This window comes from Ochotona curzoniae, unplaced genomic scaffold (assembly GCF_017591425.1).
Source record: "Ochotona curzoniae isolate NIBS_2020 unplaced genomic scaffold, NIBS_Ocur_1.0 contig_1014, whole genome shotgun sequence".
In the NCBI taxonomy this organism is placed as follows: Eukaryota; Metazoa; Chordata; class Mammalia; order Lagomorpha; family Ochotonidae; genus Ochotona; species Ochotona curzoniae.
This window is the reverse complement of record NW_024464920.1, coordinates 12,162,027-12,181,329: the sequence shown is the minus strand read 5'-3', so window position 1 is coordinate 12,181,329 and position 19,303 is coordinate 12,162,027. Positions and strand designations below refer to the sequence as shown.

The window sequence follows — 19,303 nt, the reverse complement described above, 5'->3', positions numbered from 1 at the left end:
TCACTAAAAATGGGAACTATTAGCTATCCTTCATTTTGACTATCCAAGACTGTTAATTCACAGAGTATTCCAAATTGATGCATTTTATTTTAGAATCTGTTTTGGAATTATAGACTTATTGAAACTATCATTGCTGATCTCAGAATACATGGCCGACTATTTAGGCGAAAAGGCTAGAGTTACATGTTAATTATCTTCAAAATATAATAATGTAAGGGATACTAGAGTGAACGGGGCTCTATGAATCTCGTATGAGGAATCAGGAGTTTAGTTGTGAAATGTAGACACTTTTTTCTCACCTCAGTTTCCTTCATTTCCTCCAGTGCCCACAGCCTGTTCTTCCTCACTAAAGATGCAGGGACCCACTCGTAATTTCCCTCCGGAAAAGGATGAAGAGCTGCCCGAGGCAGAGTCGCTTTCAAGGGAAGAACCGGTGCAAGCCCAGCACGAGGCGGAGGACAGCGCCTCCACCTGTGACTCCTGGCCACACCCAACAGAAGATTCTTTCTGCTTCCCAAGAGAGGCAGAACCACCCTGCCTGGAAGAGCAGCCACAAGACACAGAGGCCGCTCCTCGGCCACTGTCGGGGAGCCTATCCAATAAGCATCAAGAGAACCAGGGAAATCTTCTCCAGTTTGACCGGCAAGCCCTGGGCCGCATTTCTACCTCTCCCACTCTGAGGAGACTGAGGGGCAGGGGCTGGAGGACGTGGCCCTCACCGCCCCGGGAAGATGCCTTAGATACACGCACCGATGGAAGCTTTGGGGGACCTACAGACAATCTTTCCAAGAGTCTGCCTGGAAACCCAAAGGATTCTCCAAAGCTGACATCACCCCTGACACCAGGGACAAGCTTGCCTTCCTCCGTGCAGAGAGCGCTCAACACTGGCAACTCACTTGAACCCGCAGCCAAACCCTCTGATGAGTGTGCCCTGCCCATGCTTCAGACCATCCATGAGGGGCCCCTTCCGCAGGCTTCTCTGCTCACCTCACGTCACCCAAATCCTCAGGGGACACAGGTAGTGACCTCTCTGAGTACAAAAAGCAGAGTTTAGCGTATGAGAGGCTTGTAGGGAGTTTTAAGGCATATCCACAAGGAGTTTAACTTCCATGAGTTAGTCGAGCCAGCTCCTTCCTAGTCTGAGATAAGGATGCATCACGGATAACAAGGACATACTGAATAGGCAGGCAAGGGGATGGAGTCACAGTGCAGGGTGGCAGAGACAGAAGTTTGGGAAAATCTCCCAGCTCATTTATTCCTGTCTAATCTCCTGCCTCACTACCCATAGCACAATGATGGGAGACAGAAAGAAAGTCACAGCTGGAAGAACACACAGATTAGGAAAAAATAGCTCTGAAATAAAAGGAGGACAATCACTTGAGAGAAGAAAGACAATGGTGGTCTAAGCTACCTTGTTCTATATCCTGAGAGCACTTTTTAAAGGATTCCCCCAACCTTAGGCTGCAGGTGCACTGTCAGAACTTGGACACTGACCGTGGCCCTCCTGCAAATGTACTTCATTCAAAGATGACCTGATGTAGCTGCCTTAAAGAATAAGGAGGGAAAATTATTCAATATTTTATTTGTAATCCCCCCAAGAAACAAACCTCCTGCAAAAATATTCTAGCTTGGATAGCTCATTGCTTCTACATTCAAATATTTGTGTTGGGATTTGGATGACTTCAAGCAAACTCAAAACAAATATTTTTAAATTTTGTTTCAGGTAGAAAAAAAACATCGATCCAGGTATGTACATCTTTTTTCCAGTGCTATGACATCTGTTAACTGTTCACTTTATATCTTTATTTCTATTTGATGGTACCCACTGGTGCAGCGATCAACACATTCGGTTTTTCTATACCCAAGTATCTCTTCATCGTAGGGGAGTAAGAGTCTTAATTTTCAGAGCATCCTTTAAGAGCACACTGGCTTTTGGGAACTGGTTATACACTCCTGGTTTTCCCTTTGAATTGTCAAGGCTCTGGTTCTGTGACTTAATTAATACCCACCTCATACTAGGTTTTGTCTGATAGAGAAAATGGAAAAAGAAAAAACACAACCATAAATAAGCAACGGCCTTTCAAGAAAAATTCAGAGAGCAAAAATAAAGGGGACAACCTGTCCTGTTTAAATCTAGGATGACCTTTAAAATGTCTGTACGACAGACTTTGCCCTTATCTAGAATGCAAGTGGATTGTGTCACATCCAAAACCAGCTCCCTGGCAGATCTGCTGCCCCAGCCAGGGACACAGAGTTTCTATAGCAGCAAAGGAAAAGTCCATGCCCACTTCAGACTCTCCAATTTGTGGGATTGGCAGCAAAGCTCTCATTCTGTTTGAAACTTCACAGAAGAGTTCTTGGGTGAAATAGTCATTGTCTTATTACTTGTCCTCACTCCTCAAGCAGTAATTTGCTATTCCTGCAGTAAGAATGATATCATCTTTGCAGTCTTTGTTGACTTTAAGCCTAGTCTATCTAGATGCATGAGCAAAGCCAGAGGGTATTCACAAAACCACAGGAAAAATGCAAATTATTCGTTAGTCTATCCGTTGGTTTTTGCTACACAACAAATACCCCATTATACTTAAACCACTAGACACTTCAGTGTTTCTTACAAAGCTACATGTCTGCTAGGAGTCACCTGATCTAGGCTGGGCTCAGCTGTGTGGTTCCTTCCTCCAAGTCCTCATTCCCACTGGGTCAGGAGGCTCCTGCGCATGTTCTTATGGTGAAAAGAGGTCAAGAAGACAAGAGGAAACGTGCAACACTGCTGAGACCCAGTGCTCCGTATTTGCCTAATTTGACTTGCCAAAGCAGGACAAGAGGTTCAACTCAGGGTCGAAGAATTATATGTCACCAACAGTGAAAAAGCACTAAAATATTGCACAGCAAAGGGAATGGATATAATGACTGGTGGAATGAGGTTACTAGCACAGTATCTTTCATAGTTGCAAAAGATAAGAATGTTCTTACATTGGATGTATCAAAGTGAAAAAGACAGTGGTCTCAGAGAAAGATGATGATGATGATGATGATTATAGTCAGTTCATACAGGGAGTAAAAAGATGTTTTGAAATTTTGTTATTTACCCTCAAAACGGTGTGAAACCATTGAATGAATTGATGAGATGATGTGTACACATGCAACTGAGATGAGAATGAACTTGAGCAGAAGAATTGCTCAGATATCAGAAGAAGAGAGATCAAACTATAATGAAAGAAGTGAAGTTAACAACTTAGATATCTAATTGCAAGAGATACTTATAAAATTTCACTTAGACATTGTAAAGCACAGCCAATAGGGAATAAGAGAAAGAAATCTGAAAAGAGCAACCTCCAGCCTTCTGGCTTGTAAAAAAGGGTAGCCAGGGTTTCTTTTCCCTGATCTAAATAAACTTGAGTGACAGAAAAAGTACGTATCAGTGAGTGAGAAGTAGATCTTGGCTTCAGAGTTGAAACTACATAATGTTTTCCACATGTAGCTTTTGCATAATACTGATTTCCAAGAATATTTTAAAGACTTCTCATATGCATGGACTTCAACTTGTTTTCCACCAAATTAACTATCTCTCAAAATTAATTAACTTAGATATTGAGAATGAAAGGCAGACATCCACTAGTTCACTCCCCAGTTGCCTGCAAGAACCTGAGCTGGGCCAAGCCATTACCAGGATCCTGGAATTCAACCCAGGACTCCCATGCAGAAGGTTCTTGGGCATCACATGCTACCTCCCAGAGCTGGGCTGGAACTCAAACCCAGACACTTCATAATGGATTCAGGCATCTCGGGCAGTATCTGCACCATGTCAACAACATCCATGTCCAATTTATCTCTTAGTTGCAATTCCCTTTAACTTTTAAAAGACATATATTATTATATATAATATATTGCATATGTTATATTACTATATAATGCAATACATATTAAAATTAACATATTATGCCCATGCTATATCATATATATTATATTATTATATACTATAATGCTATATATGATATATAATGTAATGTATAGTATATGTGTACATAATATATAAATATATTTACTATATATAAATATATAATAAATCATATATATAATTGCAAAGGCAGATTTACAAAGAAAAGGAAGGACAAAAAAGAAAGATCTCCCATTTGCTAGCTCACTCTCAAAGTGGCTGCAACAGCTGGAGTTGAGCCAACCCAAAGGCAGGAGCCTGGAGCTTCTTCCAAGTCTCCTATTCAGGTGTAGGGTCCCAAGGCTTTGAGCCGTCCTCTCCTGCTTTCCCAGGCCACAAGCAGGGAGCTGGATGGAAAGTGGAACAGCTAGGACATGTACTGGTACCCATCTGGGATCCCAGTGTGTGCAAGATGAGAATTTATCCACAGAGTCATCATGCCAGGCCCTCTAACTTCTTAAAGTAGTCTCACCTTTGCAAATAGAACCAGTCCATTCCTCCCTTTTGAGCATTTCTGTACCTCACAAATGCTTCAAAACAGCATGTAAACACTGTACTATATTTCTATCACATTCATATGCTCCCCAAATTGAAACTTTCATTAAGGAGTGGGCATATGACACAGTGGTAGAATCACTGCTTCAAACAGCCACATGTGATATCAGAGTGCCTGCTTCTGATAAGGCAGGGGACATAGACTACAGGTTTTTCTCTCCCACATCAAAGAAATTTGGTTAAAGGTTAGAAGAGGAACAAAATTTATTAGCAAGGCAAGTATGCAACAGGAAGAAATGCAAACATTTCCAGATGCAACCGATGGGGCTCTAAGCCCATCTGTTTAAGGAATCTGTAGGCTTAGGGAGTAAGGCTTCCAGAGGAACTCTCTAGGAAATTCAGAAACTGGGCAGTACCTCAATCTCTGGCCATTTCACAAGTCTTGAAAATATCATGGCATTACGTGCATGAGAATGTGATTATCAGCCATGGTAGTTTGTTACAGTATTACTGCAGGTTGCAGCAAAAACAGTCAGCAGCCATGTTGGATATTTGCAGCTGGCCCTGGAGCTGAACAGTGGCTCTACTACAACAGCAATTTGGCTAAGTTTCAGAAGCAGGCCTTCGCGAAGGTGTAGTGCTATTTCCTCCAGAACTTCCTTTGACTTCTGCCTATCTTCTTGCCTGTATTCACATCCAGTTCAGTTTCCTGCTAATGGACACTCTGGGAGGTAGCAAGTGGAAACCAAAGTACTTAAGCCTCTACCTTCTATGTGGAAGATATAGACTTAGCCCCTGGCTCCTGGCTTCAGCTTGGTCCAGTCTTGGCTGTTGCAAGCATTTGGGGAGTGAACCTGTAGTTGGAGATCTCACTTCTCTTCCTTCCTTTCCAGAATACACAGAGTATTTTCTGCTTACTTGTGAATATCCAGCACCCAGCTCACTACAATCCACCTCCAAAAACATTTGTCAAAGGAAAATATGAGTGAAGGAAGGATGAAGGCTGGCAGAATGCTCAGGTCACAATATCTTATCTATCTCCAGTCTATTTGAATTTAAACAAAGGACATGGCATAAAGTCAAGCCATGAAGCTTTGTTGATGGCATTTTAACCAGCAGGGAGCAAGTGAGGGAAATTTTGAGGATGGAGACCCCCCTTCCCAGCTCCCTTAATTTTTAAAAATATTTATTTTATTGTTATTTGAAAGGCAGATATACAGAGGGGAGACAGAGAAAGATCTTCCATCAGCTGACTTACTCTCTGAATTGCTTCAAGGGTCAAAGCTGAGCTGATCCTAAGCAGCAGCTTCTCCTGGATCTCCAACATGGGTACCAGGGCCTAAAGAATTGGCTACTCTCCACTGCTTCCCCAGACTAGCAGAGAACTAGATCAGAAGTATAGCAGCCTGGACTAGAACTGGTGACAATATGGGATGCCAGCACCACAGGCAGGACCTTAGCCCACTATGGCAACAGCCTTAGTTAAATTCTATATTCACAGAGATGTCTGTCTCACCTAATTTTTAAATCAGCCCTGAAGCTGGGAAGGGAAATATAGATATTATATTTCCATGAATATAAAGACTGCAATTATTTGGGAAAAATATATCCAAATGAGCAAATGGGGCAGCACTAACATAAAAAACAATTGACAATGTATTGGAGTATCTAACTTGAAGAAGAAATTAGAAAAATAAATATTGAATGCCAAGTAAAACTTACCCCAACATCAGATTCATTGGAGAACAGCATATTGTGAGTTAAGTTCGTAGAGTTGGAATCTTACATCGTGTCTGGCTACAAGATCTTGGGCAATTTACTTGGCATTTTAAAACTTTATCCATAAAGTAGAGATACAAAGAATATCCACCTCATAAACCTTTGAACTGTTAAGTAATAACTCAAATAATAGCCAGTTAATTTTTATAGATAGCGTTTAGAATTTCACATGTTCAAGTTACCAACTTTAAAAAAAGGGGGGGGGGATTTTTATTGAAAAGGCAGATCCGATTTATGGAAAGAGAAATAGAGAGAAAGATCTTTTATCCAATGGTTCACTCTCCAAGTGGCCACAAAAGCCTGAGCTGAGCTGATCCAGACCAGGAGTCAGAAGCTTCTTCCAGGTCTCCCACAAGGGTGTCGGTCCCAAGGCTTTGGGCCATCCTCTGCCACCCTCCCAGGCCACAAGCAGGGAGCTGGATGGGAAGTACAGCAGCCAGGACATGAACCCCCACTCATATTGGATCCTGGTCCTTGTAAGGTAAAGATTTAGCTATCGAGCCATCGCACTAGACTCCTGACTTCATAAAATATTCTTTGGGCAGGCCAAGTGTAATGTGAAGCCACTCCTGGGGATGTCCGATCTTATATTGCGGTACCTGGATTCAAGTCCTAGCTCTGTGTCCAGTTCCAGCTGTCTGCTAATGGGCACCCCGGCAGGCAGCTGATAATTACTGTTGGTGGAATGGGGTGTCATGCACAAAGATAGGAACTCTTGGTATTGCCATATATAAAGTCACTTTTATTCAAAATGAGAGAAAGGAAACATGTGCCTAGCTGAACCTACGTTGCCCCACACAGAGAGATATCCATTGTGAATGGGGAGTGGGCGCAGACGGAAAAGGGGAAACAGGGTTCACCTTCACTTCCTCTATTTCTGATTTCAGATGGAGAGAGCTCCACAGAGCTGTTGGCCTCTTTCCTGATGTCCGAGTGGGTTGCTTCTGAAGGCATAAAGCCATTAGAATATCTTATTATGCTCCCATAAAATTCCAGATGGAACTTAATCTTCATATTTGCACCTTCCTGCCAGGTCCCAGATGAAGCAAGTATCCTAATAAAGGGGAGGGGAGGTCCGTCCAAGGGACAAGTAGGAGCATAGAATAATCGCACATGGGGTGGTGACCTGTGCCTTGTAGGTCCACTAGCCTAACTAGTTGCCTGCCTTGCCCCCATCAAGGGCTCAAGTACTTGAATCCCTGTTAATCTCATGGGAGACCAAGGTTGAATTCCAGGTGTTAAAGCATCAGCTGGCCCAGCTTAAGCTATTGTAGGCATCTGGAGAGGGAGCCAGTGGATGAATCAACTATCTTTTTCAGCCTTTAAGATAAACAAAAGCTGAAAGATAAAAGTATCCTGAAACTCCAGAGTTAAATAATTGGTCACAGTATATCTGACACATCTGAACTTAGGTTCAAAATACAAATATATCCTCCACAGACTGTGTTTAAAACCTTATTATATGCCTGGCACTGGCTGTCAACTCTGGAAAACTGAGAGGAAGGAGCTCTACCCCACCTCACTCAGAGCTTGAAAGCTTGTGGGGAAGGCATCAACCAGACACGTGTATATTGCTCATCTCTCAGAAGACCAGGGCCTCAGCGGGACCTCCCTGGTCCAGCAAAACTGAGCACAAGCTCTCTCTGTTCTTCCACCAGAATCAGCTTCTCTAGAATAGGTTTTGTTCACTGCTTCACACCCAGTGGCAGGAATCCTGCCTGACACCTGTGGGAGCTCAATAAATACTTAAGGAAGGAGAAAGTAAAGTCGATTGGTCAGTTAGATTTGCACATGCCCTGTAGGGGAAACTGCGTGTACCTCTTTGTGTGTTACAAACTTTCTCTTCCAAGTCCATGTCTCTATACAGATGCTTTCAACTCTTCTTACTCTTCTTATTGTTCTGTGTTTATTTCTCTTTTTTTGTTGTTTTTTTTTTTTGTTGTTATTTTAAAACAAAGTTTTTATTACAAAGTCAGATAAACAGAGAGAAGGAGAGACAGAAGGATCTTCTGTCCGATGATTCACTCCCCAAGTGACCACAACGGCCGGTGCTGTGCTGATCCGAAGCCAGGAGCCAGTAACTTCTTCCAGGTCTCACACGTGGGTGCAGAGTTCCAAGGCTTTGGGCCGTCCTCGACTGCTTTCCCAGGCCACAAGCAGGGAGCTGGATGGGAAGTAGAGCTGCTGGGATTAGAACTGGCACCCATATGGGATCACAGTACATTCAAGGCAAGGACCTTAGCCGCTAGGCTGTGCCACTGGGCCCTGTGCTTATTTCTTGACTGTACTTTCGGTTTCTGGGAATTTTTGCAAATATTTATCGCTTGATCCTACTTTCTAGCTTTCTTAAGATATATATGTACTTTTTTAAGAAATATTTATTTTAAAGGTAGAGTGACAGGGGGAGGGAGAAATGGAAAGTGAGAGGTCTTCCATCTGCAGGTTCATTGCTGAAATGGCCACAGCAACCAGGTCTGGATCAAGCCAAAGCCAGGAGCCAGGAACTCCATGCTGGTGTCTCACATGGCTGGCAGGAAGCTAAGTACTTAGCACATGTTCTGCTACCTTCCCAGGCACATTAGCAGAAACCTGTCTCAAAAGAGGAGTAGCCAAGTCTCAAACAAGAACTCCAATAGGTGATGCCAACATCACAAGCAGTGGCTTAATCCGTTATACCACAACTACCCATTGAAAAGTGTTTTGGTTCTTATCCAGAGATGACAGAAGTGTCCTAGACAGGTGAGAACTTTAGGCAGGCAGCAGCAGCTATCCTGGTGATGGGAACATGTGTGTGTTCAATGATAATGCTGATTTGAGTCCAAAGGTCAAATCTCAGGGTGTTTCCCATACACCTTGAGACTCCTGGGAGTGCCTTTGTTCTTTGTTGAAATCAGTGTAGCAGGGACATGGCTCCTGTTTGTCCACTCCAAACTGATGGAATAGTGCCCAGGAACTGCTCAGAGCTCCTCATCCATCCTGCATTCATGCTTGGATTTCCAGCAAATGGGACATTTTAACAGTCTTGAACAATTCATGAAAAGAAATTAGCTTAAAAAAAAAAAACCTATATGAGCTTTAACTTTCAGACAAGGACTATAGATTCTCAGGAGTGGAACTCACTAAAAAACTATGACACATATCACAAAGGAAAGCATAAGGTTGTTACTTATCCAAAATGTACTACTTTCAACAATGCTTTTATTCCATGAAGGCACATGTATCCTTCTAGGGAAGTTATTATCCCTATATTTTCGAACATCTTTCGTGATTTTATCCTTAACAATTGCATTTGGAAATGAAAGATGAATAGTTCTTGGTTTGAAGCCACTGTGTAGCAGGAATATTTATTTAAAAATTATATAGCAGGAATTCATTTAAAAATTAAAAATAGCAGGAATTAATATTTTAAAATATTAATGATCAGTCCCAGTGTGATGGCTCAATGGCTAACTACTTACCTTGTATGTATCAGGATCCCATGGGATACCCATATGTGTCCATGTCCCAGCTGCTCCACTGTCAATCCAGCAACCTGCTCATGGCCTGGGAAAGCAGTCGAGGATGGCCCAAAGCCTTAGGACCTGCACCTGAGTGGGAGACCTGAAGGAAGTTCCTGGTTCTGGATCAGCTCAGCTCTGTCCATTTTAACTACTTGCAAAATGAACAGTGGATAGATTTTTCCCTCTCTCTCCTTCTCCCTTTCGAATAAAAATTAATAAACCCTAAAAAATTATTGATGATCTATTTATCACATTTCTAAAGGGGTCGCATTCTCAGTGATCTGCCTTCAAACATTTCTGCCAAGGTAGCACATACTGCCACAAAGACCACCCCCGGGGACTCACTGGTCCCCGACGAGGACTTGGCAGTATCTCCTGAATCCTCAACCACGACATGAGATCGTGTGAAACAGAAAGGATCTCTGCATCATATTGTTTTTCACACATGGACAATCAGAGGTCAAATACACTTGGTAAATGCCAATCAGCCAGGAAACTAGGTGCTACATTCACTGCTCTTGCTGCATAATGGTGCTGTGCCAGGTTAGTTTCTTGCAGCTGCAGTAAAAGAATTATCACAAACCAAGTGGTTCAAAACTATCAAAGTGTATCCTCTCTTAGCCCTGGAGGCCAGAAATCCCATGTGATATTGTTAGCTCAGCCACACAGGCCTGCAGAGGACCTTGCCTGTCTTCATTCTTCGGCTCCTGGCTGCATCATCTCTGTCTCTGCCTTCACTGCTCTCATGCCTTGTCTCTTGGTGTCTCACATAGAGTGGTCCCTGAATTTAGGTCCCACTCAGACAATTCTGCATAATCTTACCTCAAAATCCTTCACTAAGACCCTTTTAACAATTTAAGGTCCTATTCATTAGCTACATGAGTTAGGATGTGGGCATATTGCTTTGTAAGGGGTAGGGACACCATTAAACTCTTCACATCTCCCTCTTACTTAAAATGATTTATTATCATTATACCCAACTTTAAAAAAAATATTTTGTACTTTAAAATGTCTGGTAGTATCTTTCTGTCTTCTTTATACTTGTAAGTCTTTCAGGGTCACACCTGCATATTTGATTTTGAAAACCCAATGAACACCTTCTTTTTTTTTTTAAGATTTACTTATTTTTTTGGAAAGATAGATCAAATTCATGGAGAGGAGAAGAGACAAAGAGCTTGCATCCACTGATTAACTCCCCACAAGTGGCTGTAAGAGCCAGAGCTGAGCTGATCCAAAGTCAAGATTCAGGAGCTTTTTCTGGGTCTCCCATGTGGGTGCAGGGTCCCAAGGGTTTGGGCCATCCTCTACTGCTTTCCCAGGCCATAAGCAGGGAGCTGGATGGGAAGTGGAATAGCCTGGAAATGAACTTAAACACATATGGGATCCTGGCACTTGCAAGGTGAGGATTTAGCCATTGAGCCATTGCACTGGGCCTCAGTGTACACCTTCTTAGAATAACAAAATAAATAAATAAAAATCCAATGATTTTTAAAACAGAAAACACTGCAAACAACTCAAAATTCTGAAAAATAAGAATATTTTTTATCTATCAATGCTGACATGCCTTCCTCTGCAACACATTTTTCTGTACACTTTTAACCACATCTTTGATTGTCTTGTCATACGATGATTTACTTTATAAAGTAAAAAAAGGAAATCATACTTGCTGTTGAATGAGTGATAAAAAATTTTTTACTGTAAATAATCAACTATTTTTTTATTACTGAATATAATCAGCTATATTGACTTTCAGCAGCATTGTCAAATTCAGGAACACTCTGCCATGCTGTTTATAAGTGAGCTGTGAATTTCTGTGACAATCATATTTTATTGCATACAAGACTGGCTCTGTCACTCATTACACGTAGATGACCCTGGCCAAGTTCCTTTCCCAGGCCCGAAAGCCTCAGGCTCCTCTGGCTTAGGAGAATATTAATACATATTTCCTAGAGTGACCCCGGAAAATTAACATGATAATAAGGCAAATATCAGATGGCAAGGAAGAATCAGTGCTGAGTGAATTACAGCTGATCTTAAATGAGCATGATATCCATCCAGACTAATGTATTGCCTACAAAATTATACACTTGAGCTTTATTGGATGGCATCTTCTCAACAGCCTGAGAGAGCAGCCTCATTGTTGGGTGACTGGAGGCCTGCTCAGCAGTGGGGGGAGAATTCCCGACATTCTCTGAATTGTTGCTGCCCCAGCCCACACCATGGACCTTCAGATGTTCAGCAGAAGGCAGAATAAAGAGAAGTCCTGGTACCTGAAGGGAGACAAGATTATTCCAGCAACCATGGGATTAGTTCCTTCTGATCTGACCAGCTTGGGGCAACGCAACTCAGGGTTAGTGAAAGCGTGACTGAATTGGGGTTTCTGAATGGGGAGTGGAGAGGGAGGGCCAGGGGGATGGCTGTCAAGCCCTAATGGCTGCTAATCTCCATTAGACGCCCAGTTAATGGGGTCCACAATTTTATCCGAAGCAAAGAATAAGCAAGACTCAGAGAGAGAAAGAGAGAGAGAGAGAGAGAGAGAGAGAGAGAGAGAGAGAGAAGGAGGGAGAAATTCCTCAAGGATATTTGTTAAATTGTGTCTTTCCAAAAAAATAAATGCAGGATTGTCATGAAGTTAGGTTACAGTGAGTTGTCAGCCACACCGTCAAGTATTTTGCCTTTAGTTCATTTCCAAGCTTAATCTCTTGAGGAAGTCAGGTATCTCAAAATAATAAAGAAAAAAAAAAAACTGCCTTCCTAACTCCACCAAGGTTCCATTTTGCTTGGGGGAGACGGAATTCAGAATTCTAAATTCATCATACTTATTGCTTCCAGTGAGTAATCAAGCCTGGATTAGACAGAAGGATGCTGCAATCACACCACTTTTTGAAAGAGGCAATCCTAAAATTCAAAATGAAATCAAGATGCCATTTTGGAATACACATGCACACATTTGCTGAATTCACTGCAACTTTTGCACTAACAGCATTAGCCAGCAATCCCAGCAACAGCTGAGGAAATGAGAGAGCATTTCAGAGTGCCCAGGATTTCAAACCACTACCGGAACAGTTGATGCAGGAGAAAACTTTCCATACCCATCCCTGTCTTTTCATATCACTAGTTGTAGATGTTCTAACAACTTTCCTACATCTCTATATGGTTATGGCCATGGTTCTTGGTATTTTTATTAACCTATGATCTGTATGGATGGGCCAAACATTCCATGTCCACAGAGATCATATCATGCCCTTTCGAAGACACAAGGCAGAAAGCCAAAGTCATGACCCAAGCTCTGTGCGAACCAGTTATCTCCCCTCAGCTTCCTCTGTGCCAATTCAACTCCAAAGCAACCCTTGTGTTCCCAAAGAGGTGCCCTATGTCAGGAAGCACCCAGGACCAAGCAGAAACTGATAAAGTGAATTTTACCACCTTTAATGGGATCAGATTGCAGTTTGCTTTAGTACATGTACTTAATTATTCCTGTGATTCAGAATGGGAAAACAGAATCACTGCAGACCTTTTATACAGTAAGTCAACATGTCTATATATTCAACAAATGTATTTGGACACCTGTTGTATGGCAGTTGCTTTGCTAAGCTATTAGCTTCTGTAATTTATCACCATGAATATGGGCTTTCCATATTAATGTAACTCCACTAGAGTAAAACAAATTAGAAGTGGATAGAACAGCAGGGAGAGACTGACAGATTTTAATTTTGTCTGATTCTTTTTCTTTTTTTATATACTTTTTTGAAAGGCTTGTATTTATTTTTGTTTGAAAGGCAAGTATACAGAGAAGAGATGGAGCTATCTTCCATCCACTGAGTCACTCCAAAATGGCCACAACAGCCAGAGTTGAGCTGATCCAAAGCTAGGAGCTTGCTGCTTCTTCCAGGTCTCCCACATGGGTGCAGGGTTCCAAGGTTTTGGGCCACCATCAATTGCCTTCCCAGGCCATAAACAGAGAGTTGGATGGGAAGTGGGGCTGCTGGAATACAAACCATATTATATCCTGGGGTATGCAAGGCAAAGATTTAGCCACTAGGCTATCGCATTGGGCTCTGTATAAACAGTTTTAAAATCTGTTCATTTAGTACAAGATGAAGAGCTTTTGAAGTATCTTAAAGTGACAGGGACAGGTCAGATTTTAATTTAGCATGATTCATAATTTTATTTTAAATCCCTGACTTTTCTTTTCTTTTATACTTTTTTGAAAGGTTTATATTTATTTTTATTTGAAATGCAGATACACAGAGAAGAAAAGACAGAGACGGAGATATCTTTCATCCATTGGTTCACTCCAAAATGGCCACAACAGCCAAAATCGAGCTAATCGGAAACCAGGAGCTCCTCTGGGTCTCCCATGTGGGTGCAGGGTTCCAAGGGTGTAGCATCCTCTCCTACCTCCCCAGCCATAAGCAAAGAGCTGGATCAGAAGCGTAACAGCCAGTACACAAAGTGGCTCTCATATGGGATGTCCACACCACAGGCAGAGAATGAGCCTGTTATGCCACCACACCAGCTCCTCTTTTTTAAAGACTTATTTATACTGAGATGTGGAATTACAGCGATTGTGGGAGGGAGGGTGGGAGAGGTAGAGAGGGAGAAAAGAAGAGAGAGAGAAGGCGAGAGGGAGGGCAGGAGAGGGACAAAGGAAGAGAGAGAGAGGGTGTGAGAGAGAGAGAGAGAGAGAAGAGAGATAGGAGGGAGGAAAGATATTCCACTTACTGATTCATACCCCAGATGGCCACAACAGCCAGGCTGAAGCCGAGAGCTTCATCTGGGTCTCCCACTCTGTTTCGGAGGCAAAGCACTTGGTCTATCCTCTGCTGCTTTCCCAGGCACACCACCAGCAAGAAGCTGGATCGAAAACGGTACGGTACATTTAGGATACAAACCAGGTGTTGGTGCATTTAGGCACTGGTATTGCAGGTGGTAACTTCATCTGTTGTACCAAAATGCCAGTCTTGAATTTTGCATGAGACATATTTAGTGACAGTGAACAGAATGGCACCAAGGGAAATGAGAGGCAATCACATTAGGACAAACAGAGGATGTTGAGGACCAGCTCTCATGGAGTGCTGGAGGAGTGCAGCTACGAGGAATGGCCTCTAAGAAGACTTCTCGAGGAAGGGAGACATTATAACTAAGAACCAACTATCTTTAGAGTCCAAAGCATCCTTACACATTACACATTACACAGTTTATAGAAAATTATGGGATATAAGTTATTCACTAATTAACATTCCTAAATGACTTTATCATGTATAAATAAAATTATCTCAAAAAAGTTTTTTTAATTAAAGACTTGAAATTGGAAATAATCTTTAAAACCAAAACATAAGAAAGGCCTATTTTAAAATATTAAACAAAATTAATTGTTCCGTACATCTGATATGTGGAAAACTGAGCAAAATCACAAATCTAGAGAACCCTCTCTGACCGACTGTTTTAGAATCCTAAGGGATTCATTATTTATAATAAATACCACAGGATATGCTAATGTAAACAAGACTGGTCATAGAAAAATGGTCTTTAAATGATCTGACAAGAACCTTTGTATCAAACTTATTGACAAGAAAGAGGGCATGAGATCCCAGCATGTACAAGAAGTCAAAAGTACAGCAGAAAGGCTATCTTCCTGTACAAGTTAGACACACAAAACGCGACTACAATGCCCGGAGGGATTTCAGCAGTAGACAGGCAGGAAGGCAGAAGGAGCAGAGGCACGAATGGGTTGGGGAGACTAATGGAGACTGGTGGAGTATGGTCATGTGAAGGCTGATGGCACTGCTTGACCACGGGCAAATCCTAATATTCAAATAGGTGTGACAAACCCAGGCTCTCAACTTCCCAGGCAATTCCTTAGTGATGTTTTTATTACTAAATCAAAACAAAATTCCTCTCTATTCACTGAAATGAGGATTTAAAGATTGTGTTGGTCAATAATAAAAGGAATCACATCTCCCATCCATAAGAATGGTCCAAATGGAATTCGGGAAGAGTTCCGATGGGTAAGCCAGGGGGAGCCTTCTGACTCAGTGCTATCAGGCTGATTTCTAGCAGGACAGACCCCCTACCATCTCTGCTCCCTTGACATCAGTGAGCAAATACTCAGCAGCTGTGAAGCTGCTCCTCACTATGCCTGATGCAGCAACCACTTACTCTGTGAATCTCTGATAGACAGTAAATTCTATAAAACAGAGCAGAAGAAAAGAGGAAGTAGACTGCTCTGTTTATTAAATTTTCCAATAATATATCTCATTGTTTCTCTGGGGGAAAAGTTAATGTGCCAACTTGAACAACCAGTTTGTGATTGCTAAGGATGCTGGTGCTGCTCTCATGTTCTCTTCTGAAGCAGAGTGCATGAACCCTTTGCTAAGATTTTTGTGTTTGAGATCTTACTTCTAGTACCCTGAGTCAGAACATGTAGCATCTAGATGAACACCACTGCTTTGAATTAGATTCATAAAATGCCAAGAAGGCTCAAAAAGGTGGCAATAAATGTGGGATGTGTATGTCATCACAGCCTTCCTACTCCTGGTGCCTGTAATGGCCCAAGTCCTACTGATAGGGTAGGCATCAGGGGACCAGCAACCACTACTTTGTGACCACAGGGGGTGTACATGATGAACCTCCTAGCCCCCCAACTCTAAGTAAGCCCTTGTCTTTTGTTTCTTGGACACAGGTTCTACGAGCACAGACGGAGTTCCGTGGTGCTGAACTTACCTGGACTTGAAGTGTTCCCTGGGGACCTTCTGGTGTCAGATGGAGCTGCTGATTACCTGTGCCACCCACTGCTGCTGCTGAATTCAGGTCCTGCTGATTCAACCTGTCTTTATTACAGGCCTTCAGTGGCACAGATACTGTCAGAGCAGTGGGGGTTGTCTATAGCACTATTTAAACCCAAAGACTCATCAATCAGAACAGGCACCAACCTATTTCAGGCATGACTAGAACCAAGTGACCACTACCATTGGTACTGGACAGGCTATTAAAAGAGATGGGTAAGGCATGGATCTTCCCTCAGATATCTTATTATCAAACCATTTGTCACAGGTCCAAATCTTGAGACAGCTGCACTAATGACGATTGCCACTTCAAAGCAAAATACTCTCACAAAGCTGGTGGCAGCTTCCCTCTCACTTCTGTACCCATTTCTGTCTTCAGGGCTGCACTGGTGTTTTCCAACAAAGGCATATGGTAATAGAGTGCCAGAGGCAGATTAGTGTCTGCTGACAACAGACAACCTCCTGGTGGATCTGTATTTTCATCCCAGTTGTGAAAGAAAAGAACACTAGTGTCTAAGAAACTTCCCTTGTGATTTTGAGGGTAGGCAAATCAAAGCCTAAGAGGATACTGAAGATCATCCATATTGGTAGTTTTCAATCTGGTTTTTTATTTTTTCCCTAGCATACTCCTTTACACATAATCATACTTACTTGGAAGAGCAATATCTATTGTCAGCTTTAACCTGAAATAGGTTCCAAAGAGCACATCTCAGATGTCCCCTGATGCCCCAAACACCTGAAAGCAGTTTGCATTCCTCACTCTTAAGCATGCAGAGAGGTCAGAAAGAAGAATGACATAATCACAGTGCCAGTTGGCTGTTGTTAGAGAAAGGGGACACAAGTTTGAGACTACAGACCTAGCACTCTTTCCACCAGTCTCTATCAGTCATCCACTGGGATGGATAGCTGTGGTCTTCTGTAGGTGGATTCCCAAAGCAATCCCTGAATAAGCCATATTTTTATCGCATTCATTTTATCATATTCATTCTTTACAGATCTTTCAGCTCTGTTGTCTGAAGCAATACAACAATCCAAATCAATACCCATTGTCTAATATGATACAACCACCCAAGGGAACAGGCCAAGAGAGACTAAATCATTTGCTGAGGATACATCCTAGAAATGAGAGCTGGTTTAAACCAAGTTCCACCAACAGAGGTTCAAGATGCCTCTCACAGCTCTCAACAGGTTAATAACTGGAGACCCCAAAGGCTAATCCTAAACCAACAGTTGCAGATTCACCTGAGAAATTGTCAGAAATGAGTTCTCTGGGGACTGCCTGGACCTTCTGAATCAGACAGTCCAGGAATGGTGACCAGCACTGTTTATATCAGTGACAGTTATGCATCAAGTGATTCTGACACTAGCTGAAGCGTAAGAACCAAGACATTGTAGAGATTAGATTTGTTGTGTGATGCTCATTGCCCACATAAGATTCTTCAAGCAGTTGTATGCCAAAAATCATGGTAGATTTCACAACAGAAAAAGATCCTGTACCTTGTCTTGCCATGCCCTCTTTGGAAGAAACTAAGAATGGAAATACCATGTACCAAACTCAGGATGTGCAGAGAAGTCACCTATAAATATTGTAGAACTAGATTCTGATTACCCAAAACTTTATACTTAAGACAAATAGTGAAAGATTATAAAATAGCTAACAATTAAGTCACCTTCTAGATATTTACAGAACTCTTCAAGGCTCTAAAAAAACCCTTAAATTTAGAAAACTAGAGGAGAAAAATATGCCAAGTACTCCAATCATTGCAGTTAAATTAGACATAATAATTTGCCATCAGTCTTTTGAAAATTAACTGCAAGTATGGTGAAGCAGGCTTGCCCCTAAGGGAGAGTCCACTTAATGTTGCCTGTATAAAGATCAATAAAGTGGTCAGAATAAGTGAGAGATTAGCTAGGAGGTGCTATCCAAGAAAAGTCCCTTACGCACATCCTGGGCAGTAATGATACACAAGCTATGGCTTTCATCCCACTGAAGGGTCATATACAGTCTCCTGGGGAATTGGAAAGAAAGAAAAACCTACGAAACAACTATCGTGAATACTGAGTATTCAGAAAATCGCACCTAAACCCAAGAGATGACAACCAGATTTCTCTTATCATTATGAATTAATACAAACATGACAATCAAAAGGCCAGAATCTCATCTCTTTACTCTCTGGTCACAAAAAGAATGTGTAACTGAATAATGACTTCTTTATTGATGAATGGTGGCCACTAGTGGCAGGAGACCCAAACTTAAAAATTGGGGCTATGTGTTCATGTCCCCTATCTCAGGAGTGTTTGGTGAATCACTTCCAAACATTCTTGGATGGTGTAATCTCCAGGTCTCAGATCTGATCAGGCTACTGTGGTTGCCTGGGATAGGATACTTTACGGTGGGACAGTACAAAAGCAAAGTGCTATAATTCTCTGAGTTAAGGGAATTACCCCACCGCTTATTGGAATTGATAGATTTCTCCTCCAGCTAACACAGAGCAAGGGAATGAATAATACCCTAATAAAGAAGCAGGATATTACACTTTAAGGCTCACAGAATGCCAGGCTTTAAGCCGCAGCTCTACATCATTTGCTCATCAACAAGAACATAAATGTTCACTCTATGCATTCTGAGCAGAAGGAAAATTAAAAGCAGGAGGAATTCTGTTTGACTTGTTTTCATAAGGAGCGTTTGGTAAAACACTGCAATGATCTGCCACTAGCTACTCTATAATAATAAATTTTCTTTAATTTCACTTACCAGAATCCAAAAAAACAAGATGGCCTTTCTCCAAAAGGGGAGTGGTGAG

The 19,303-nt window shown here is 41.9% G+C and overlaps 1 protein-coding gene across 1 annotated transcript in view; it reads left to right on the top strand.

The window, feature by feature from the left end:
- The first annotated feature begins 352 nt into the window (after positions 1 to 352).
- The window catches only part of PLEKHG7 (pleckstrin homology and RhoGEF domain containing G7), a 46,089-nt gene continuing 27,138 nt past the window's right edge, over positions 353 to 19,303 (top strand). The window contains exons 1-4 of the mRNA XM_040978057.1: positions 353 to 1,018; positions 10,270 to 10,274; positions 16,370 to 16,524; positions 19,258 to 19,298. Of these exons, the coding sequence (XP_040833991.1) occupies positions 353 to 1,018; positions 10,270 to 10,274; positions 16,370 to 16,524; positions 19,258 to 19,298 (867 nt within the window). The remainder of the gene's footprint in view (positions 1,019 to 10,269; positions 10,275 to 16,369; positions 16,525 to 19,257; positions 19,299 to 19,303) is intronic.